This window comes from Ochlerotatus camptorhynchus, unplaced genomic scaffold (genome assembly GCF_037179485.1).
Source record: "Ochlerotatus camptorhynchus isolate MF236.1 unplaced genomic scaffold, CSIRO-AGI_Acam_v1.1 ptg000177l, whole genome shotgun sequence".
NCBI classification, from domain to species: domain Eukaryota; kingdom Metazoa; phylum Arthropoda; class Insecta; order Diptera; family Culicidae; genus Ochlerotatus; species Ochlerotatus camptorhynchus.
This window is the reverse complement of record NW_027040667.1, coordinates 109968-134816: the sequence shown is the minus strand read 5'-3', so window position 1 is coordinate 134816 and position 24849 is coordinate 109968. Positions and strand designations below refer to the sequence as shown.

At 42.8% G+C, this 24849-nt stretch overlaps 2 protein-coding genes across 3 annotated transcripts in view; one reads left to right on the top strand and one right to left on the bottom strand.

Moving 5' to 3' along the window:
• The window catches only part of LOC135701820 (calcium/calmodulin-dependent protein kinase kinase 1), a 540452-nt gene that overhangs the window by 433706 nt on the left and 81897 nt on the right, over positions 1 to 24849 (top strand). The window lies entirely within an intron of this gene.
• LOC135701848 (uncharacterized) lies at positions 5967 to 7711 on the bottom strand. The gene has a single exon (XM_065222791.1). The coding sequence runs from the start codon at positions 7653 to 7655 to the stop codon at positions 5967 to 5969; it is 1689 nt and encodes a 562-aa protein (XP_065078863.1). The 5' UTR covers positions 7656 to 7711.

The following is a 24849-nucleotide window of genomic DNA, read 5'->3' as shown; positions in this document are numbered from 1 at the left end:
ACCCCTGCTTCCAAGTTTGGTTACAAGATTACAGCTCTGGAGAGCATTTTGTGTGGTCGTTGGGGGCATGTGGTTCTGAATATGGATAAACAGGCAGATAAATTCTATTCTAACTTTTTATTGTAATTAGCTTTTTGGCCCTGAAAAGGGCCGTTTTGTTGCCAAAGTTGGTGATGATTTAACCTCCGAAACTGTACAGAGTTCGTCTGTCGCTTCAAAGCGTAGACGACATCGATGGCCGCTTACGCTTGGCGTGTTCAGTGTAGGTGACAGCATCACGGATCACATTTTCCAAGAACACCTTCAGCACACCTCGTGTTTTCTCGTAGATCAGACCGGAGACACGTTTAACACCATCACGGAGAGCCAGACGACTGCTTTTGCTGCTTCTGCTGCCTGCTCACCACGGCGTCCGAAGCGAAAATGCTAGACAGTAGCGTTGTTTTATATCTTTTCAGGTTAAAGCAGAATGATGTGCAACCAAGTGGTACTCGATTATTACGACTGGGTTTGGGAACAACGTTTATTTCATGAAAACAGTGAAAAATTATCACTTTTTATTTGTACTTTGGATATTGCTTGACATTACCACTTTTTCAATAGTTTCTTGATGAAAATAATTAAATGGAAGCATTGCGTAAACATATTTCCGATTGATTGGTGATAAAATTATTGAAATTGATCCAAGGGCAGCTGAGTTATTAATGTTCAAAATCTTTCATAATTTTGTTTCATGTTCCATTTTCGGTTTTCACAATGTGTACCCCAGTATAAAAATTAAAGATGTAGTCCTACGTCAAAAGATGTATGTTCTGTATGTATAACAAAAATGATAACTTGACTCTGTAAAGTTTATTCGATTGAGCCTGTACAAATAATGTAATTAATAATAAAAAGAATCTAATGCGTGGTGCTTCACTAGGGTGGTTTATTTACTTTTCTTTGAAGTGGTCATTTCCATATTTGAAACATCCAGAAAATGAAATATTCACGCTCCATAAGATGATACGTTATGTGAATAAATCACTAGAATACGTTGTGAAATACTTCCATAGGGTTGTTCACTCATTCTTAATAGGATCTTTTTTTCGAGGCTATAAAAAGTCTGCAGATGTTTGGTTTTGGAAACTCAAGAGGACCATTTTCATTGGCACCCTAATATAAGCGTTACAAATGATTGCATTGGACCTCCGATGATGTGGTGTGTTGACTGTTTTCCCATTTTGAAACGGCATTCACATGGCACCCAACATAGGGCAGTGAGTCACACCGCCACCAACGGTTCCGACCGGTTGCCATTCAATCACTAATTATTCACTTCGGTGACCATAGATTGCAACCGAATGTAAACATACTGTTATCAGGAAAGCACCGGTGTGTTTAGGAGCAGCGTATGCAAATAGCCTCGAAACATGTGTCCACTCGGTGGTTAAGTTGAACAAACCGAGCATGTATCCGCCTAGCTCGGTATACGTAAACATCCCGCCAGCCGTGTGACTCTACCAAACGGGCAGAACCATGCAGCCGATACTATAGTGGAGAGCTGGGCTTTCCACGGTCAGATTGATTTAAATGCTTACCGATATAAAATTATCATAATCGACCACAACAAATTGGTTAAATACGTGCAATTAATTTCCATTTTACAAATATTTTCCGTTACTCTTTGATTTCACGGGGAGGGCTTTCACTAGAATATCAGGTATTTGGTTCACACTGACAGTCTGCCAGGGATGGATATCAGGTCACCAAGGATGGCCAGAGGGAACGGCGGAAATCCGAACACAACATTCCATAATTGCTGACCCATGTTACGGGATGCTGGGCGGATCGGAGCTATACACCCATTAATCTGTCTTAGATTCTGGGCAACGAAGATGTAGCTAGCTTCAACGGTGTGCACTAATTGGATTATTGGTCAACGACAAGATACATGCAAGAACCGAGCGTTGTCGTAATTTTCTGTCCGGCAAGCGTTGTTACGTTTTACTGCAACTATTAACAACAATTACCATATGTTGTCCTATCTGTAACAATAGCTCTATCAAAGGGAAACCGTGTGCTTTCAAGCCTTCACGGTTTAGCGAAACCGCAACTACACAACCCATTCATGTTTTAAGCGCCACAAATCTCATCGCACAGAAGCCATGCAGGTCTGAAAATTTAACTCGCTGTAACAATCACTCTGCGAAACATTCTGAGTTGCTTAATCAGCTTTACATATTTATCGTAAACATAGGATTTACCAGGTTTTGATGGCCAGGTCACCAGGTTCTATTTGCCAGTTTTATTGGATATTTTAGTGAATGATAATTGTAGGTTGCTTTGAAGTTTTGACAGTTATGCCTTTTTAGTAGTTCGCAAATTGATTCAAAACAAAATAAAATGGCTGACTGAGAAATTGTCATTCGGCCAACTGAGCATTTGGCCGAATTAACGTTTGGCCGTTTAGTCGAAAATTTAATTTACACATGTTTTTTGTGGGGTAAAACCGGATTAAGGTCATTGATCTCTAATTGACACATGTCTTTTAATTTGGTTACTCAAACTTTCAAAAATTTTGAGAAGTCTCAGAATATATTTAGAAATATCAGACGTAGTGATTTTTCTACACACCGACTTCGGAAATTCATTTACCGAATTCTTAACAGCTGAACGGTCGGTAATGTTTTCGGTAATCGAGAACATTACCGAAAAATCTGTAGCTGGATCAGCAAAATTAGCTGTCAAATTTACCGAACGATTGATAACGTTTACCTTGCTTGATTTGTAGTCGACTTTTCCGGTGAACTGTAATTTTGAGGACGATATGCAAATCGAAAATTACCGAGAGATCTGTAATTTTTTAAAAAGGTAATCGACTCGACTGTAATTTTATTTAATATTCTTTTGAGGTGGCGGTCACTGCAACCCATGCAAAAATTTGGCTGCAGTCGTGATCAATGTGTTAGTGTTGCAAATTGCTCCACCAATGAATAAAAACAAGTTTTTGTCGGAAGAACTCGGCGCTACACTGAAAACAGGGAAGCATTGGATGTAGACTCCAAATGCTGTTTTCAGATCGCCGCCAACGGGAATGAAACTTCGACCGACAGAAAAAAAAACAAGCAAGAACATCGGCCATCTGTAATCGGTATTTATTTAAATAACGAAAATTAATTACTTACGGAAAATATCTACGATTCGCTCATTTTGGTGTTGCTTAACAGCCTCGATAATTTCACCTTTTTATTTTTCACAAACACGAAAGTTTTCAATGTCGATCGAAAATCACAATATGGTGGATTTGACGTTTACCGAGACCGTTACCGAACTCAGTAATGGAACGCTTTGTTTACCGAAACTTCAGTGAAATATTTCACCGAAGTCAGTGATGAAGCTGAATTACAAACCTGTTGGTAAAAATGTTCACCGTTTTCGTTAAATTTAAATGACATTACTGAAATTCGGTCATTTTATTTACAGTTTTCAGTAATAAAGATAGAAAATACCGAAACATCTGTAATTTTTAGCATAACCGAACTCAGGGTCTTTCCCAAGTAACAATTTTGGTATTATAAGGGTTCTGAAGACCGTGATTTAGACTTGTAGCATACTTTAAAACCTCGATAAAACTTGCAATGTTACTTGGGCTATTTAAGTGTGTATGTTTCCACATGCCTTAATCACCAATGTTGCCTGCTGAGCAGTGCATTGAGCATAATCATAAAACATCTGCGACTTGAATCATTTATAACTTTTGTTCTTTATATTTTATCGCAAAGTGGTATTTAACAAAGTTATTGCTGAAAAAATTAATACGAGCATAGCTATCTTTTTTTTAAACAGAGTGACATGGTGAATTGAAAAATAGATATGAACAAATCATTTCGTTTTCTATAGTAATTCCCATATAAACTTCAAATCGTTTGTGAAAGTCAGTTTCTTATCAAATGAGGTCAAATTATGGGTGGATTTGGGAACCTGATTTGGAATCGTTTAAGCACTGCGGAGCAACAATTACAAATTTTACATCAGGCTAACGGAAATGCTCATTGTACAGTGCTTTCCCGATTTTGCCAACCCCTTCTCAAATTTTAGGCTGACAAAATCGGGAAAAAATTTCGCATTACTTTTGTGATCAAAATTATTACAGAATAATGAAATTCTTATAGAGTACGCGGTGCTATGGGATAGTATGACCAACAGTACTTAAAGGGTGATACGGTCAAAATTTGGTCAAGGGAAAACGCGTGTAAATCGGTGAAATCGTTTATTTAAAAAATCAAATTAAATTTCTTTTTCAAGTTCAATTAGTATAAAATTCAGGAAAAATATTCAGTTAGGCTTCCGCTTTTCTAAATCCGAATTGCCGGGCCTTACGCTTGACCCCTGCCATCAGATTTTGTACAGCCACCTTGTCCACCTTCTTCGCCGCAGAAAGCCAGTTTGCCTTGAACTGCTGCTCGCCCTTAGCAGTTTTTTTAGTCTTCTTTAGATTCCGCTTGACAATAGCCCAGTATTTCTCAATTGGGCGGAGCTCTGGCGTGTTGGGAGGGTTCTTGTCCTTGGGAACCACCTGCACGTTGTTGGCGGCGTACCACTCCATGGCCTTTTTACCGTAATGGCAAGATGCCAAATCCGGCCAAAACAGTACGGAACAACCGTGTTTCTTCAGGAAAGGCAGCAGACGTTTATTCAAACACTCTTTCACGTAAATTTCTTGGTTGACAGTCCCGGAAGCTATGAAAATGCTGCTTTTCAAGCCACAGGTACAGATGGCTTGCCAAACCAGATATTTCTTTGCGAACTTTGACAGTTTCATGTGCTTGAAAACATCTGCTACCTTTCCCCTTCCTTTTGCCGTATAAAACTCCTGTCCCGGAAGCTGCTTGTAGTCGGCTTTGACGTAGGTTTCGTCGTCCATTACCACGCAGTCAAACTTCGTCAGCATCGTCGTGTACAGCCTCCGGGATCGCGCTTTGGCCGTCGTATTTTGTTTATCATCGCGATTTGGAGTCACTACCCTCTTGTAAGTCGATAGTCCGGCTCGTTTTTTGGCTCGATGCACGGTTGTAGACGATACACCCAGCTTATTTGCGGCATCTCGGAGAGAGAGGTTAGGGTTTCGCTTGAAACTACCGGCAACTCTCTTTGTCGTCTCAGCGGCTTCCGGGTTTCGATTTCCCCCCGATCCAGACTTCCTGGCTGTCGACAAACGTTCCCCAAACACTTTAATTACATTTGTAACGGTTGATTTGGCAACTTTTAGCGATTTTGCCAACTTTGCGTGCGAGTAGCTCGGATTTTCGCGATGCGCGAGCAAAATTTTGATACGCTGCTCTTCTTGCTTGGATGGCATTTTGACAACTGAAGAGTGAATTCCAAAATCAAAATAGGAGCACCATTCTACACACACACACCTTCAAAATGAGGGGTGTCCACGCACTGGGAATCCTCTTCGATGAGCTCCAACCGCCTGGCAACGGCTGAGCGAACTATCCGGAAATGGTCACTGGTTCAGGGGTTTGGCCACAGAAAGTTCAAACTCTTTAGTCTTTAAAAAGACTGATTGGTTGGCTGTGTGGTTGGTTTCGGTCAGGAGAAAAAGAGAAGAACTCGCGGCGTTAGAAATTAATTGTATATTGAACGGGATAAAGTGATTCGTATAATGGTTTGATTTGTACTGATTGTAGGTGAAGTTTGGTGCCGGTACTTTTATACCTACCGACTCGATCGAGAGTGATCGAGCCGGGAGGATATTCCTATTTGATGTAGCTGCTTGTGTATTCCTACTGTGTGGAGTATAGAGCGAAATACAATTCTGTGCGGCGTGTGGGTACAATACATTTGGATTTCTGTTTGTTCTTTGTCGCTTGTGCAGTGGTATCTCGGACCATCGCGTTGTCCGCGACATACCGGCCACCATGAAAAATGTGTTTCATTAAATTTAACAATAAATTCACTTCTTAACAAATACTTCACAATCAATCATCTGGGTTGGCAGCGGGCGCTGCATTGTCGTCAGGGCCACCAGGCACTTCGCCGGAAGTGGAGGTGGATCTTGCGTCATCGTCGATGGGAAGCAGGCAGATCTTCACGATCGGTCGGTCGAAGACTGCGCCGGATGCCAGTCTGACGGTCACCACACGGACGAGGCCATCCGCGCCGGGATGGACGGTTTTGATTCGACCCATGCTCCACCTGAGCGGTGGTAGGTTGTCGTCCTTCAGGAGTACCAGCTTGCCGACCAGAACATTCGGCTGCCGGTAGTAGTGTTTCGAACGCTGTTGTAGTTGATGAAGATAGTCCGTCGACCAGAGTTTCCAAAAGGTTTGGGTTCTGCGCTGCACCTCCTGCCAAAGTGAAAGCCGGTTGTTGGGAACTTGGGCAAGGTCGGGCTCCGGGATTGATTGGAGAGCTGATCCGACCAGAAAGTGTCCCGGTGTGAGGGCTTCCGTGTCACTTGGGTCTTCAGATAGGGCCGTCAGTGGCCAAGAGTTGAGACGGCTCTCTATCTGGCAGAGGATGGTATACATTACATCGCTTGACAGGGATTCCAAGCCAACGACTCGCCGAAAATGATGCTTGAAAGCCTTGACTGCGGCCTCCCAAAGGCCGCCGAATGTCGGAGCGTTCGCGGGGATGAAGTTGAACTGGATGGATGATTCAGCGCAGAACGATGCTATCTTCAGTCGTAGTTGTTGATCGTTGAGTTGCTTACAGAGGTCTCGGAGTTCCCTGTCTGCGCCCTTGAAGTTGGTGGCATTGTCACAGAACAGGGTGATTGGCTTGCCTCGCCGTGCAACGAACCGTTTCAACGTTGCGATGAAGGCTTCGGAGCTGAGATCGCCAACCAATTCGAGGTGTACGGCCTTCGTAGCCATACATACGAATACAGCGACGTATACTCGGATCGGTGGAGCTGGTTTCGTTCGACGTACTGGTACCTTCAGCCAAACGGGACCACAGAAGTCAACGCCCGTGTTGAGGAACGCACGGGTCGGAGTGATGCGAACTTTCGGAAGTTGGCCCATCAGCTGGTGTTCTGCTTGTGGTCGTGTGCGGTAACAACGCAAGCAGGATTTGACGTGTCTCCGTGCCAGGTTACGGAGGTTTAATGGCCAATATTGTTCACGGATGTGTGCGATCATCGCACGCGGTCCAGCGTGGAGAAGCTGCTTGTGCACCGAATCAACGAGCAGTGAAGTGAACGGATGCGCTGCAGGCAAAAGCATTGGATGCTTGCGCGTGAACGAGTATGACGAGTGGTTCAGCCGGCCACCGACCAGAAGTACATCATCGTGGATGAAGGGATTCAAGGTACGTAATGGGGATTTCTTGAGATCCGCTTCGCATCTGGCCTGAAGCATAGCGATTTCTTGGCTGAAGCACTCATTTTGCACAACTTTCACAAGGCCTTCTTGTGCTTGAAGGAGTTTTGCTGAGGTAAGGTACGGAATAGCTTGTAGGTGGAATCCAGCGAGCTTGGCCCGACAGTACCGCACAAATCTGCGGCAATATGCAGCGATGCGGATGAGTCTCGTTAGTGACGAGTAGCGGGTGAACAGTGTGCGGTCGGGAGCTTCGGTGGATCGAGTGACGGCTGCAAGCGTACGAAGCTTCACCTCGAGAACTTCGGGAGGAAATTCACAGGTGTCTTGGACTAGAAACATACTTGGCCACTCCGCTGGATCGGACGTTAACCACGGTGGACCCTTCCACCATAGTGCGTTGTTGACGAGCTCGCAGGGATCGACACCCCTCGAGATGTGATCGGCCGGGTTCTCCAGACCGGCGACGTGATTCCAAGTGCCTCCTTCAGTGAGTCGCTGCACCTCAGCGACACGATTTGCCACGAAAATGTTGTAGTTGGACGGTGGGTTGTACAGCCAGTGGAGAGTGATTGAAGAGTCAGACCAAAAATAAGCATTAGCATTTATGTTGAGGCTTAACATAACAGTTTGGTACAGTTGGCTGAGGAGGACAGCAGAGCAGAGCTCTAGCCGGGGAATTGATAAGGTTTGGATAGGAGATACTCGGGATTTGGCGGTTAGGAGACGGGTTGTGACGACACCACTTCTTCCGACACTTCTCAAGTAGATGCAAGCTCCGTAAGCATTTTGGGATGCATCGCAAAACCCATGAAGTTGCACGTTGTCTCCGGCGCCTGGAGCTTTGACCAAACGAGAGATGGAAAATGTTCCTAGAGCAGCCAGACCAAGTCTGTAGTCTTCCCACACGGTACAGAGTGCATTGGGAAGCTCTTCGTCCCAGCTTAGTTTCAACTTCCAAAGTTGTTGGACAAACACTTTGGCTGTGATGATCACCGGACCCAAGATACCCAATGGGTCGAAGAGTTTGGACATCTCGGAGACCACGATTCGTTTCGTGATCGGATTATCAGAGAATCGCTCAGGAACTTTGAACCGGAAGGTATCCGATTCAGGGTGCCACAGCAGACCGAGTGTGCTGACGGAGCCTCGGATGTCATCAACTGCGACAATTGACCTTTCATCCGTCAGGTTGTCCGGGATGTGTGACAACACTTCGGACGAATTCGACGACCACTTTCGAAGTTCGAACCCTGCGGACGCGAGAATGCTCTGCACTCCAGAACGCAGCTGAGTTGCTTCTTCCACAGTGTCAGCACCGCTGAGGAAATCGTCCACGTAGAAATCCTTACCGATTCGTGCTGCAGCATCGGTTTCGCTCGCCGAGTGATCGTAGGACAATTGCTGTAGACACCTAGTAGCTAGATACGGTGCACATGCGGTGCCGTATGTTACCGTGGTCAGCTCGTAGGGATGGACGTGTGAATCAGTCGTGCTTTGCCAGTACACGAGCTGAAGACGCCTATCGTCAGGATGTACCCACATCTGGCGATACATCTTGGTTACATCTGCAACTAAAGCCACTTCGTACATGCAGAACCTGATGACGATAGCATATAATGCATCCTGAACAGTAGGTCCCACCATAAGGCAATCATTGAGAGAGATTCCTGTAGAAGACTTGCTGGACCCATCGAAAACCACTCTGCACTTAGTGGTAGTGCTGCTCGGCTTGAGCACGGCGTGGTGGGGAAGATAGAACGAGCGGGTATGGGTGTTGTCTTGTAATGGGTCTACGGGAACCATATGGCCAAGTTCTATGTACTCTGCCATGAAGTCTACATACTGGGCCTTCAAATCGGGGTTCTTGCTGAGTCGACGTTGCATCCATTTAAATCTGCGAAGGGCACCGATCTCGGAGTCACCAAGTTGACTCAAGACGTGCTCTTTCTTCGGCAGGCGCACAACGAATCGGCCTGATTCGTCGCGGGTGGTGGTTTCGGAAAAGTACATCTCGCAAGCTAATTCTTCCTTAGACAGTCCACGGCTTTGAGGGCAACTCTCGACTTCCCAGAATCGAGTCAGTTGTTGGTCCAAGTCATCGGTGGTACACAACAGAGCGACTCGCTCAGGTCCTTGGCTAGCGGTATCGATGGCAACAGGTCCACTTACTACCCATCCGAGCACGGTACGTTGGAGAATAGGCTGGTGTTCAGAAGGACCAGCATTTACTGGGATCTGTCCTTCCTGCAGAATACTGAAGAACAGCTGAGCACCGATAACCATATCGATCCTTTGCGGCGAAGCAAAATCTGGGTCTGCCAAGACTAACTCAGGAGGGAGGTTCCATTGCGAAATGTCGATTGCCCGACAGGGCAGATCGTTGGTGATCTTGGAGAGGATGCTGAACGTCAGTGTGTTAGAGTAGGTGGAATTAACAGAACTGAAATCTGCTACGGTGCAGTAAGTACTGTTGACAGTAGAGCCACCCATTCCAGCGATAATTGCAGCTTGCTTTCGTCGGTTCAATCCCAAAAGCTGAACGATTCTTTCGGTGATGAAGTTTGACTCGGAGCAGGAGTCCAACAGGGTTCGAACAAATGTAGATCTCCCCGACGGGCCGTGGACCTTTACCACGGCGGTGGATAACAGAACAGTCGAGTAGGTGGTGGTGGAAGAGCTTGCTGCAGCTAATGCGTTGGTGAGAGGTTGGTGGGTGGCGGACGAGGTGATTGGTGATGGTGGAATTGGAGTGGACAATGATACCGGGACCACGGCTCCACTTCCGGTGTAGGTGGTGGATTGTAGATTTCCAGTAGGTGGTTTGACTTGGGGTTGAGTGTAACGATCGTTGGGGGAGGAAAAATGCAAAAGTGTGTGGTGTTTTTCGTTGCACTTCCGACAGGGTTTGGAGGAGCAGTCACGGCTGAGATGACTCGATGATAAGCAATTCCAGCATAGCTTCTTCTTGCGGACGGTGTCTTGCTTCTGTTCGATTGACATCCGTTTGAACACCTCGCAATCGTAAATCCGATGCGGTTGGTTGCACACGATACAGCTGAAGGATTTTGGTGGGTATGATTTTGCAACGGATGCGGTATGAGCAACAGAGAAACGGGGTTTATCTTTTAGAGGGGAGGGTACCAGGGTTCCACTGTTCAAAGACATCAAGATCCGAGCTTGATCTTTCAGAAAGGTTATCAGCTCGTCATACGTAGGAACCTTCTCTTTATCGTTACCTGTTGACCGTTCCCATTCCCTCAAAGTGCTTTGATTCAAGCGACTGCACACCATGTGCACGAGCAGGGAGCTCCATTGCTCTGTCTGCTCCCCCAACGTCGTTAGGATTTTTACATGGCGTTCGAATTGGTCAGCCAGGCACAATATGGTAGCAGAAGATTCCTTTTTCACAGGCTCAATAGCGAAAAGAGAGCTAATATGGTTTTTAATTAGCAGGCGCTTGTTATCGAAGCGACTGACCAGTAAATCCCAAGCGATCCTGTAATTATCTCCCGTAATGCTAGTCGTATCAAGCAGTTGCTTGACGGGTTCCTTGAGTGCTGCCATTAAGTAATGGAATTTATCTACAGCAGCCAAACCCTTATTGTTGTGGATTAAGCTGCGATAAGCATCATAAAATGGGATCCAATTGTCTATCTCGCCATCAAAAGTTGGCAAATCAATTTTTGGCAAGCGCACTACAGATGTAGAAACCTGAGAGGCATTAGCAGCAACATGGCGGTTCACTTTATTTGCGGTGAGGAAGTCATGCAACTTGTAGTACTTGTCCTCCATTTCATTGCGGCTCTTCATAAACGTAGCCTTTGTTTCGGATTTTTCATCCATTAGCAATTCCAACTCAATTGAAGCGTTAGTAAATCGATCATATAATAAATCTAGCCTACTCAATCTAGAGTCGATCTTGTCTCGATCGACCTCGGCATCGTAAGTATTGACGAAGTTCTCGATGGTCTGTATTGCGTCCGTAATGACGCTCACTGCCTTTGACCGTTCCCGAAGCGACGTCATATCGCCTGCTGAGATCGTCACGTGAAAGACAGACCACCAATTACCACCACAACCCAAGCCAGATTCTTAAAAATCGATGCCAGTCCACTCCTCCAATCAAAAATCCGAAAAACTTGCTTACTCTACGAGAGTACTCACCAGTCGACACGCCAACTCAAGCACCCAACTCACAATCGATGGCGCAGGTTCTGACGCCCAAACCTGGAAACGAGGATGGCACAGGTTCTGACGCCCAAACCTGGAAACGTGATGGCACAGGTTCTGTCGCCCAAACCAGGAAACGTGACGGCACAGGTTTTGACGGCCAAACCTGGAAACGACAGCAGTTGAGGTGTGGGTTTTGTCGATCAAACCCACAAAACGAATCCAACCACTAACGCACTTGCGCGTTTAAATGCGCTTTCTTTTATTGTCCACTTTTCTAGGTTTTACGGAGTTTTCACAGTCTCCGATCTCCGATAATTGTTCTTTACACACGCGATATACTACTTTCGGCAATCGCGTACCCGGACAAAGCGACGAGAGTCCAAATCTTCTCCTCCAGACCAAACCACAGAAAAGGTGCACCGTCCGATCGGCGATCGATTGTATTGCTCACAATGAACAACGGTGATGATGCTGCAGCAGCAGCGGTGAGGTCGCAACAAAGCGACGGCACGTGTTAAGTTGATTCCACTTCGAATGGAACAATTATCCGGTTCGAAGGACCAAAAAGATGTCCACGCACTGGGAATCCTCTTCGATGAGCTCCAACGCCTGGCAACGGCTGAGCGAACTATCCGGAAATGGTCACTGGTTCAGGGGTTTGGCCACAGAAAGTTCAAACTCTTTAGTCTTTAAAAAGACTGATTGGTTGGCTGTGTGGTTGGTTTCGGTCAGGAGAAAAAGAGAAGAACTCGCGGCGTTAGAAATTAATTGTATATTGAACGGGATAAAGTGATTCGTATAATGGTTTGATTTGTACTGATTGTAGGTGAAGTTTGGTGCCGGTACTTTTATACCTACCGACTCGATCGAGAGTGATCGAGCCGGGAGGATATTCCTATTTGATGTAGCTGCTTGTGTATTCCTACTGTGTGGAGTATAGAGCGAAATACAATTCTGTGCGGCGTGTGGGTACAATACATTTGGATTTCTGTTTGTTCTTTGTCGCTTGTGCAGTGGTATCTCGGACCATCGCGTTGTCCGCGACAAGGGGTGTTCAGGTTTTTTAAATGCAAAATTGAAAGAAATACGTCAAGTTGATATTGACCAAATTTTGACCGTATCACCCTTTATTCACATGTTTTGCTAAACAAATTTAATGGAGTTTCACCCATGATCACTATAGAAGAGCTACAGAACAGTCATCTGAGAAATTGTTTATCAATTAGTCTGTTGGCCATATAACACCGGGATGCGTTTTACCTCACCTATTTTAAAACTAGTTTGTTTATTTACTAGGCTCAGTCGTGTCTGACACTTTGCGGAGCCAAAAATCCGTAATGTTTGAATTTACATTTCAAACAGCAGTAAATCTAGTTTAGTATTCAGTACCAATTACTCGTGGCGAGCTCGAGGTTTTTTTTTTGGTATTACTTTATTGGTACAGGCTCAATCGAATAAACTTTACAGAGCCAAGTTATCATTTTCTTTATACATTATAAATGTCTTAAATCTAAAATTAAAGGATTGGAACCGATTACTCGCGGTCTTCTCGAGGTTAGTGGATGACAATTGTTTGGATCGGGAGAGGGAAAAGGAGATTTGGAATATGATTTATGATTCAAAAATTTCACTATTTCTAAAACATATACTTAATCCTATCGACGTTATATCAACTCTTTAATTATACAATTATTACAGAAACAAATCTACAAAAAAAAATACACACACACATACAAAACACAAACTAAACACAAGGTTAATCAAACTTACAATCTATGGTTAATATTCTTCAAGAAAACATATATGAGTTGCATAAACTCCAGATCGCGTCTAGCCAAAATATCCCGAACTGGAACATTAGGTTGTCTACCTCGAGCCCGAAGGGAATCGTACAACTCGGATCTGACTCCACGGTGCTCAGCACATGACCAAATAATGTGATCTGCATCCTGGTAACCTTGTCCACATTCACAGAGATTACTGTCCCCCAGCTCAACACGGAACAAGTGAGCGTTTAACGAGTAGTGATTGGACATGAGGCGAGACATCATACGAATGAAGTCTCGACCCACATCCAACCCCTTGAACCAAGGACACTTCGACACCTTAGGGATGATTGAATATAACCATCGTCCCAAACTCCCTTCACTCCATTTATTTTGCCAGCTGGCGAGGGACTGTTGACGATAAATGAAGAAAAATTCGTCGTAGGCGATTTGTCGATCGTAAATATCGCCTTCCATAGCGCCCACCTTTGCAAGCGAGTCCGCCTTCTCATTGCCCGGAATCGAGCAATGAGATGGGACCCATGCAAAGGTGATGACAAAAGATCTTAAAGATAAAGCACTTAGAAGCTCTCGTATTTTCATGAGAAAATACGAGGAGTGCTTTACCGGCCTCATGGAGCGAATAGCCTCGACAGAACTGAGACTATCCGTAAAAATAAAATAATGATCTGGTGCAAGTGGAGCGATCGTTTCTAGCGTATAATGTATTGCCGCCAGTTCCGCAACATATACGGAACAAGGAGCATGAAGCATTCGAGAGGCGCTATGAAATTCGTTATAAATACCAAAACCAGCGGACGCCTCTATTAGTGATCCATCTGTGAAGAACGATCTTGCGGAATCAACTTGGCCAAACTTTGCAGCGAAAATTGACGGAGCAATCATGGAACGATGATGCTCTGGGATTCCGCGAATCTCTTGCGTCATTGATAAATCAAAATGAACAGAACTGTCGAAGTCGGAGAAGCAAACACGACAGGGATTATGCTGCGAAGGGCTGACATCCTGTGTTATGTACACGTAGTACAATGACATAAAACGAGTTTGAGGGTTTAGCTCAAGAAGCTTCTCAAAGTTTGCAATCACCAGTGGGTTCATAATTTCACAACGGGTGAGGAGCCTGCCCGCTAACACTTCGAGACTCATCGTATGAGTCGAGTGCATGCATCCTAACGCGATACGAAGACAGCGATACTGGATCCGTTCCAGTTTGATGATGTGCGTTTTAGCCGCCGACTGGAAGCAAAAACTACCGTACTCTAAAACCGATAAAATCGTTGTCCGGTACAACGTTAGAAGATCTTGCGGATGAGCTCCCCACCACGTTCCGGTAATTGTTCGGAGAAAATTGATCCATTGTTGGCATTTCCGCTTCAGATACTCAATGTGGGATCTCCAGGTGCATTTTGAATCGAACCAGACCCCAAGATATTTGAAAGACATGGAATGAGTGATCGGCTTACCCAAAAGTTGAAGCTTCGGTTGTGCTGGGCTATGCTTCCTAGAAAAAACGACCAAGTCAGTTTTCTCCGTGGAGAATTCGATACCTAGCTGGATAGCCCAAGTAGACAAATTGTCTAAGGTATCCTGTAAGGGTCCTTGCAGGTCGGCCTCTCTGGGTCCTGTCATAGACACTACTCCGTCATCTGCAAGTTGTCTCAACGTGCAGTTGTCCCTTAGACAATTGTCAATTTCTCTGACGTAGAAATTATACAGAAGGGGGCTTAAACATGAGCCCTGGGGGAGACCCATGTAGCTAAATCGTGAAGCTGTAGAGTTTCCATGAGAAAAGCTCATATGTTTCTCTGACAGCAAATTGTACAAAAAGTTATTAATTAATGGAGAAAGGCCACAAGCGTGGAGTTTGTCTGAAAGGACTTCAACCGATACTGAATCAAAAGCCCCCTTAATATTCAAGAAGACAGAAGCCATTTGCTCTTTATTAGCAAAAGCCAACTGAATTTCAGTGGAAAGCAACGCGAGACAGTCGTTCGTTCCCTTGCCCCTACGGAAACCAAATTGAGTATCTGAGAGTAGGTGGTTCAACTCAACCCATTTGTCCAGGCGAAAAAGGATCATTTTCTCCAACAATTTTCGAATACACGATAACATTGCAATAGGACGATACGAGTTGTGATCTGACGCGGGTTTTCCAGGCTTTTTAATGGCTATAACTCTCACCCACCTCCAATCATCCGGAACAATATTAAGCTCCAAGAACTGACCAAACAAGTTCAACATGCGCCTCTTAGCGACGTCTGGGAGGTTCTTCAACAAGTTGAACTTGATTCTATCAGCCCCCGGAGCCGAATTGCCACACGAAAGGAGCGCGAGTGAGAGCTCCAGCATTGAAAAAGGCTGGCTGATCTCGTCTACCGAATTCGTCGTTTCGCGAGGAATCATCTGTGCCGGCACAGAATCAGGACATACTTTTCGCGCGAACTTGAGAATCCAACTATCGGAGTACTCCTCGCTCTCGTTGTTTGAAGACCGGTTACGCATCCTTCGCGCCGCATTCCAAAGCGTATTCATCGACGTTTCGCGCGATAATCCGTCCACGAATTGCCGCCAGTATCCGCGTTTCTTGGCTTTGATGAGGCTCTTGAGTTCTCGTTCAAGAGCCGAGTACGCTTCGAAATGTACGGGTGTTCCACGTTTCCGGAAAAGCTTAAACGCGTCGGACTTTTTACGATAAACCTCAGTGCATTGCTGGTCCCACCAAGGGGAAGGAGGTTTCCTACGGAAAGACGTTCCTGGAACCGGCCGAGTTTGAGCTTGAAGCGCGCTGTCCAAGATCAGATTGGAGAGGAAGTTATATTCCTCCAACGGTGGAAGCCCTTCTACCGACGTTAGGGCATCTTCTATCACATTCTTGAACTTTGTCCAATCGATATTACGGGTAAGATCGTACGCGACGTTAACGGGTTCCGACGGATTGAACCCACTGGCAACTGAAAATTTGATCGGCAAGTGATCACTACCGTGGGGATCTTGGATCACATTCCACGTGCAATCCAACGATAATGGGCTAGAGCAAAGTGTGAGGTCTAATCTACTTCCATTCGAGGATGGGCCAGCCAAACGTGTTACTTCTCCATTGTTAAGAATTGTCATATTAAAGCTGTCACAGAGGTCATATATCAAAGTAGAACGGTTGTCATCATACAGTTCCCCCCAGCCTGTACCGTGGGAATTCAAATCTCCCATGATCAACCGTGGAGCAGGAAGTACCGAACAGATATCTGAAAGTTGTTTGCGATTAACAACGGCTCTAGGAGGAATATAAACAGAAGCAATACAAAGGCTCTTACCTTTAATAATAGCCTGACATGCAACAACTTCAATACCTGGAAATTGTGGAAGATTCACTCTATAGAAGGAATGGCACTTTTTGATCCCCAAAAGTACCCCTCCTCCACGCGAATCCTCACGATCCAGTCGAATAATGTTAAAATCATAAAAAGGAAGATCGATATCTGAAGAGAGCCAAGTTTCACAAACAGCAAATGCATCACAATCATTATTGTGAATTAAAAACTTAAAAGAATCTAATTTAGGAATGAGACTTCGAAAATTCCACTGTAGAACAGTGATCAAATCCCCGACCTCGTTTGGAAAATTTTCCATCGAAGGAAATGATTGCTGCAATGAGGGGCCACTTCAATGTCAATTGCTTCAAGAGGGTCTTCACAGAAGGAAGCATTGCCAGAACAATGCTTTTGAGAGGATCAGAAATATTGAGGTACTTGAGAATATCGTCCACTATTTTATCAAATGAGAACAACCCGGATGAAAGATACTGAGTTCAGCTTCTGGACTTCCAGTATCTCAACCGTGGGAAGCAAGGGGTTCTTGAAACGGCCAACCGCTTGCTTTGCCAAGATCTCGGGGGTCAGACTCGCTTCGGTGACCACACCTTCGATCTCCACATTACGAGCTGGGATGTATACTCTATACTCGAGTGTAAAGAGCTGGGAGGCAGCAATCTCGTTAGCTTGTTTCAGGTTAGAGACGACAACGCGAAGTTTATTGTACCTCACCTTCGAGATTTCGGTCACGGCCGAGAACCGCTTCGTCAGATCATTAGTAATTTGCATTACATTCAAAGGTTTCTTTTTGGGCTGAAAGTAAACAACCCATGGGCCAGTCGAGTCTTCTGGGTAGGCTCGCGATCGGGGGCTTATCTGTCCCTGTCCATTACCAGACTGAGATGACGAAGCAGGGATGGCATCATCTGATTTCTGGGATGACAGACGTTTTCGACCCTTAAGAGCTCGAGGTTAATAGGTAGCAATTTCGATTGGAAGGAACTAGGTAGGACACAGGTTTTTGAAGCCTCCTTCAGATACTACTCTCGAACGGTTGACCAATTGCTGGTTGGGCAGGGGCAAGTAGCACAGAAACAGATGGATAATAAGACTGGGACACAATGGCTGGAAAATGTGAAGAAAGGAGGGGTTGGTCACATCAAATTCTAACACAGATAAACAAAGGAATTTGTAGATCGCAAGATCACGGGTTCCCAATCTTACTTCCCATTTCGAGCATTGCTTTGCATTGTCCTACATTTGTCTATTTTTTGTAAAAACTCTTCTAAACTATTAAATAATTAGAATTATTGAATCAATTTTCCTTAGACGATAATGAAATATGTATCAACTTTCAAAGCAGAGAAAAAGGGAAAGGGGGGTCAAAAAGTTAGACCTGTATTGAAGTTGGCACGAGGTGGTATCCACTAGTTGCCTAGTGCAGCTCCTCTCAAGCCCATTCCTTACTCTCTTCTCTGCCTGGATCCCCCCGGGACCACGCTGAAGCGACTATTTACTTCGACTACTTGCTCATGCACATCTCCTACTCTCAGTGCTAGCTGGCGTTGCTAGATCGCTGCTCCTCTCTCCATCCCAAGTGCTTTCCTCTGGACACATTTCATCGACGACGTTAAGGGGAAGTTCACCACTCCGAAAAAAAATAATTACGTTTTGATTTTTCTAAAAATATTGTAAAAAGGTAGGTATCAAAAATCTAAAAAAATCACATATTTTTTAATTTTTCAAAAAAATAATCACGTGCAAAAACATTTTTATAAGTCATCATGGCATAAAGTTGGACTCAAAAAACCACAAAACATCGACTTTTCAGTTTTTCTGAGAGTCCAATTTTTTTTCATGATGAGATAGAAAAAAATATTTTTATATGTAATTTTTGGCAAAAATCTGAGGAAGAAACTGATTTTCTTGGATTTTTGATAATTTTTCCCAATATTTTTAGAAAAATGAAAACGTACAGAAAATATTTTTTTATTTTTGGGCCGGTAAACTTCCCCTTTAGGATAGGCATCTCCCTTTGCACTGTCTCGCACCTTGGACAGTCGAAGACCACGTGCTCCAGCGTTTCATCCACGTTGCTACACTCCGGACAGAGAGCTGACGCTGCATGTCCGAACCGATGCAGGTATTTCCTGAAGCAGCCGTGGCCAGACAGGAACTGCGTTAGGTAGAAGTTGACTTCTCCATGTTTTCTGTTCACCCAGGTCGAAAGAATCGGTATTAGTCTATGTGTCCATCTACCGTTCTCCGTAGTGTTCCACTCCTGTTGCCACTTAGCCAAAGACTCCACTTTCACCACTTTCCGTACTCTACCGGTTTCTCTCCGACTGTAGCACTCGCTGCCCTCCACCAGGTGATGCCGATAGGGATCATTCCGGCGATGGCGCATACTGCTTCCGATGAGATATTTCTGTACGCACTCACGACTCGCTGGTCATGAGCCGGAACGTACTGCTCAGTTGCCTTTGGTTCTGCTTCATTTCCAATGCAACAAACCAGGCTGGACCTCCATACATCAGTATCTAGCCAGAAGACGCCTCTTAATATTGCTGGGAATAGAGTTGTTCAGCATGATTCTAGCAATTGTGTTGATGGCCTTGGAAGCATTCTCACAGCCGGTCATCGATCATCACTAACAGGTATTTCAACACGCGCTTCGAGGCAAAGGCGTGCGTTGGACCAAGGATGGAGCCTTGTGGAACTTCCGTTGTGATCCTAATCGATCTCTGTCCCATATCTGTCTCGTAGACCAGAACCAGGCTCTGGAAGTAACCCTCATTCTATGCAGCGTTTTGGCAATGGCCTTCCAGCTGCGCTGTTGAACGCATTCCTGACGTAAGGTTGAAGCATTGTCCCTCTTAATTAACGATGTTGTTTATCTCCGTTGAATTTGCGATGACGAAATCTCTTGAAAATTGAAAGTCAATCAAAACTTTTATGTACAATTCAATGAAATATGTAATGTTCTTTTTTATTTTCTTAGAATAAAATGCTGACAAGGAAGCAATGTGTTTATTACAACTGAAAAAAAAAGAAACAGGTTTTCCGTGGTAAAAATGATGTTTTCCAGCTAACAGCAATTCAAAACTAATAATTCCTAGTAGGAGAATATTAAATTAATGTAAATGAATTAATATGTAAATGAATTAAAATGTAAATGAGTAAAATTGTAAAAGCGTGCGTTGAATTGATTGATATTTGAATGAAAAAAGACTTAAAACCGTCAATTGTTAATTTTACCCCGAATGCACATGTCCCAAGTAGCATTTCTTGTTTTATTGCACTCTATTAGTGGTTATTGAGATCAATTTTATAAAACCGTCAATAAAATTAATAGCTCCAGCACAACCTTTTGATAACCGCTATAAGATCGTCTTACAGCTTAGTGGACCACTCTTGATAAGGTTTATAAAGCATGTTTGAGAATCATAATAAAGCTGTCTTAAAACCTTTTGTCATAAAGCCTCATACTCTACAAAAGGTTCTCATAGCCTCTTTAAGAGCAATATTGTATCCAAGCAGCTTTATTACGCTTTGGTGAAAATCAGTTATAAATCCAATTTAATTTTTATTGCATCAAAGCAACCGCCATAAATTAGCTTGTTGTTGTTCTGTTCTCCTGAAATGGAAATCTTTAGCGGTAAAAATAGGTTTGAGTGTTGGTGTCAAGATCACCATGCAATCAATTTTGTTTCATGGCGGCATAAGTGAAAATCTTAAAGAAAATAAATGACTTTTTAGAAGTTCCAAAACATATGCGCCTGAAATTTTATCGTGTATATTAGAATAATATGAGCGTTAAATAAATGCGCCTCCAAAATAATTCAAGTTAATAAAAAAGATTGTTTCAGAAATAAAATTAACTTGATGGAATCACCTTAATTTTACAGAAAATAGATCTCATATACATAAATTCATACCAATGCACACTGGAAATCATTTTGGATCTCTTATTTAGCCATTATTTTATTGAAATGTCTTGGATTTTATTCCAAGGCTAATGGCATTTTCATAATGACCATATGGCGACAGAGGACAGCAGCGAGAAAAACATCAAGCGCAATTCCTTAAAATGTCTAATGCTTACATTGCACTGGGTCAGGAATGCAACCTAGTGGAGAAAAAATAATAACTCCGAAACGAAGCATTTCCGTGACTTGGTGTCTTCGGCAAAATTTCTCATCATAAAAAGGACCATCTATTGACATAAACAAATAGTTCAAAACTCTTCCGCAAAGAGGGTGCCACAATCTAACTTCTTTCTCTGACGTTTTGGAGACTTGATGTCTTGGGCAAAGTTGTTTATCTTGACAAAATGAACAGCTCTTTCAAAGACGTTAAATTTCCCTAGTCTATTGGTTCCAAGTTATATGGAGTTAAAGAAAAAATGTCGAAAATATGGTTTTTTCTTTCTGTTTCGGTTTTTTGCTTACAACTATATAATGTTATATTTTTCTCTTATGCAAATACATTAAATAAATAGCTTTTGTGAAGAAACATACTGCTTATAGCTTTTGTGAAGAAACATACTTCAAATTTCAAAGATATTGTTGAAAAAACGAAAAAAAAAAACACAATTTTTGAACTTTAATATCTCCCAAAGCGCAAAAAATCGCAAACTGACATTTTTAGCAAAAAATAAGCAATACTCGATAAACAAAATATCAAAATTTGAGAGAGGTATATTTTGGTGTCAAGATAAACAACTTTGCCCAAGAAGTTAGATTGTGGCACCATCTTTGCGGAAGAGTCTTGAACAATTTGTTTATGTCAATAGATGGTCCTTATTATGATGATAAATTTTGCCCAAGACACCAAGTCGCGGAAATGCTTCGTTTCGGAGTTATTAATTTTGCTCCGCTAGGTTGCATTCCTGGCCCAGTATGCATAGGATGAAAGCAGAACAGAAAAGCATAATGCATGATTTTATTACGAGAACTATTTTCTTTTTACAAGAGAAATTCAAGCTGAACTTTGCATTAGGTCCTAAGTAACATTGATCGATTCCCTTCGTCGACTTTCTCTTTCGTTAATAACTTATTCACCGAACCGTTTCTTGATGTACTTGTCGTATTGGATGCTAGATAAAAGCTTCTTTTATCGATTTATGTGCTGAAAATACCTGGGAATGTATTTACATGACCGTGGGGATGCAAAGAGAAAGTCGACGAAGAGAATCTGTCAATATTACTTAGGAACTAATGCAATGTTCAGCTTGAATTATTATTTTTTATTTGAGGGCAAATGTATATTCCTGTTCTACGGGTGCAACCGATGAATTTTACAAACATTTGGAAAAGTTTTGAATGGTACATTAACCTTTATGAAAAGTTGAGCGTGATTTCAACCTTTTTGTCCTAGGACTGTCACCATTCCATGTATTTCGACCAAGATTCGACCGTGTCACCCCATGTATATGCGAGCGAGAACGGAAGAATTATAGAGACTGCTGACGTTTTTCTTACGCACAGTACGTCGCGTATACGTATACACGAAATGTTTTCATGCTCATGCTAACAATTTTGTTGATTTTCTTTGCGCTCCGCTTGGAAGTACCGGAAAGTTTTGATTCTTTTCTATGTTGTAAAAATAAACCGCCTATTTACATTTCTGACAAGTTGCAACTGAATGCTTATAATTGTTTTAAAATAACTGTTTCATGGCCAACTAGTTTTATTGCGCTTACTTATAAAGCAATAAAAGGATTTATTTTTGGGTTTTATAAGGGTTATTCATATTGCTTTTTTGTATACTTCAAAGCAATCATAAAACCTTTCATAAGTGAAAATAGCATAAGCATCAGTTGGTTTTTTCATTAGCTTTATAGGGGTTGTGTAGATAGCTATAAGAATGTTTCATGACTTGCATTGTATATGACCGTCATAAAGCAGTAGGTAATGGTTGCAGCTGCAATAAAACCTTTATAAATTTTGAATATAGCCAAGCAGCTCTAGGTTTGTTACTTGGGGTAACCAGGGTTGCTTCCACTCACTTGCTATAAAAAAATATTATTCAGAATTATGCAATCATTAGATGCAATAATACTATGTTGTACTTGTAAGTAACAAGAAAAGGGAGTAAAGTATGTGTTTGATTCATAAAACCTGTCAATTTAGCTTTGAGAGCGTCACAATTAGCGATCTTATGATTCGTGAGCGTTCACTCAGAGTGAGCGCTCACGAGTCCTAAAATCGCTGATTGTGACGCACAATATTGACAGATTTTATGTGTCAAACATATACTTCATGACCTCTTCTTGTAACTTACAAGTACTTATTAGCATTATACTATATCATGATTTCATATTTCCGAATAGCAAGTGAGTGGAAATAACCCTGCATGTAACCCCCGGTTCCCCTAACATTCACATTATTCACAGCGTAAAGTTTGAGAATTCATGTTTAAAAACTGCAGTGAAATCTGCAGGCTGATAAAATCGGGAAAAAAAAGCTGACAAAATCGGGGGTAGACAATATTGGGAGCTGACAAAATCGGGAAAGCACTGTATGCAGTTTTCGAGTGTTTTTATAAGGGGCCTACAATAATACCTTTTGTAGGATTTCTTTTTAAATCCCTCTCCGATTCAAACACACGAACTGCACTCTTCATAATCTGTCTAAAGACTGAACTTTCTTTCCGATCCCTCAAGATCAAGATCTCGCTGTTCGTTTCATACCTCCCTTCGGCCCATTTGCGCGACTCTGGAAAGCTTACCGATTCATTTATCGTGTTTTGTTTTGTTTTGCTCTCATTTTCGTACTTAGATCGAACGAGTGCATTGCACTTCAAATCCCGAATTGATAAGAATAAGGCACGACTCGTTAATTGCCGTTGAGAAAGAGCATCTTTTCCTCTCCTAGGATTAGTTATGTATAAATAGAGGTGCATCAATTGGAAAATAATTATTAATTTATATTCTTCAATGTGATATTTCTATTTATTTTTTTATTTTATGTTTTACCTACATCTATAACTCCCCTCCCTTTCCCAATTTTGAGCACGTTATCAGTGAGTATCTCGCACTTGAATAGCGCGTTAGTTAAATTAGAGCATACCTGTGTTACCTCACCGAGTAAAACCGTTACAACAAGTGATTGATAAAAACAACAATTAATATATAGCGCAAAATATACCTTTTAATTTATTAATACATCTCAATATACAGATTATTGCAGGGCGACTTTCGCTTCACGCGCAAACCCGCTGCCATTATTGGACAGTTGAGAGTGACACGGCTCCTGTGTTCATTAGGGCTGTTCAAATTATACATTTGGCTCCACATATCGCATTCGTTTCAAAATAAGACCGTCATATGTCTCCTAATCTTTCTCCATAGTACTCTGGTAGTAAACATTTTTACGATAAAGTTCGTTGCCAATTAATCAGTCCGTTGTCTTTCTCTGTTGGTTTTTGTAAAACTCTGTAGATTTCCGTTTGTCCTCACGTCTCCTATCCCCGTGATGGGGCTGCCATCTTAGGTGGTATAGCTTCTCGGGATAAGCATTTCTTATTCAGTCGCTGGATGCCAGTCAGACGCTGTTTGAGCCGCTCCTCCATGATGAACATATGCTATGGTTTCTGCGCAAATGACGTCCCGTCACACCTCCTCACTTTGCTATTGTCGGATTGACAACATTACCCAGGCAACGCCACCCAACTGTGTCCATGTTTCAGCTGGTAATCGTTTGTAATCATATGACTCGTGGAGGCGTTAGGTAGGAACTTACCATTTTGCAGTCCGAAATAGCTAGTAAACAGTAGCCCATGTTTTTCCAATACGACTAATCTACTGCTTTACAGGTAACACTGCATTGTAGTGTGGATTTTCTACCATAATCTTCTCACTTAGTACCGTAACGGCTCGAAATCCGAAATGCGTACCATAATCAAAATAACTCGTAAATTGTTTAAAGCTCTTTTGGTATCGTTTAGAATCATCACACATACCTATTTATGTTGTATAGCAGACGTAATAACTAAGTGGAATAACTAAGACAATTTATTTATTAAAAGATAAATAAACGATATCTCACGTAACATTTGAAAAGAGCCTATCAACATTGGTAAACAAATCTTGAAAGGCCTTTTTTGCGCCAACCGAAGTAGGGGAAACAGTCATATTGCTGCGATGCGTTAGGAGCCTATTGTTGTGTATGGAGACCTCCATATACAACAATTATGGTTCATCAATAGAAAAGGGCCCATCAGCATTTGTAAAAAAGCTGTTCTAAACCCCTTTCCTCACAA

What these genes read in the sequence shown, in the direction of transcription:
- LOC135701848 (XM_065222791.1), bottom strand. Translation starts at nt 7,655, where the DNA reads ATGTTTCTAGTCCAAGACACCTGTGAATTTCCTCCCGAAGTTCTCGAG.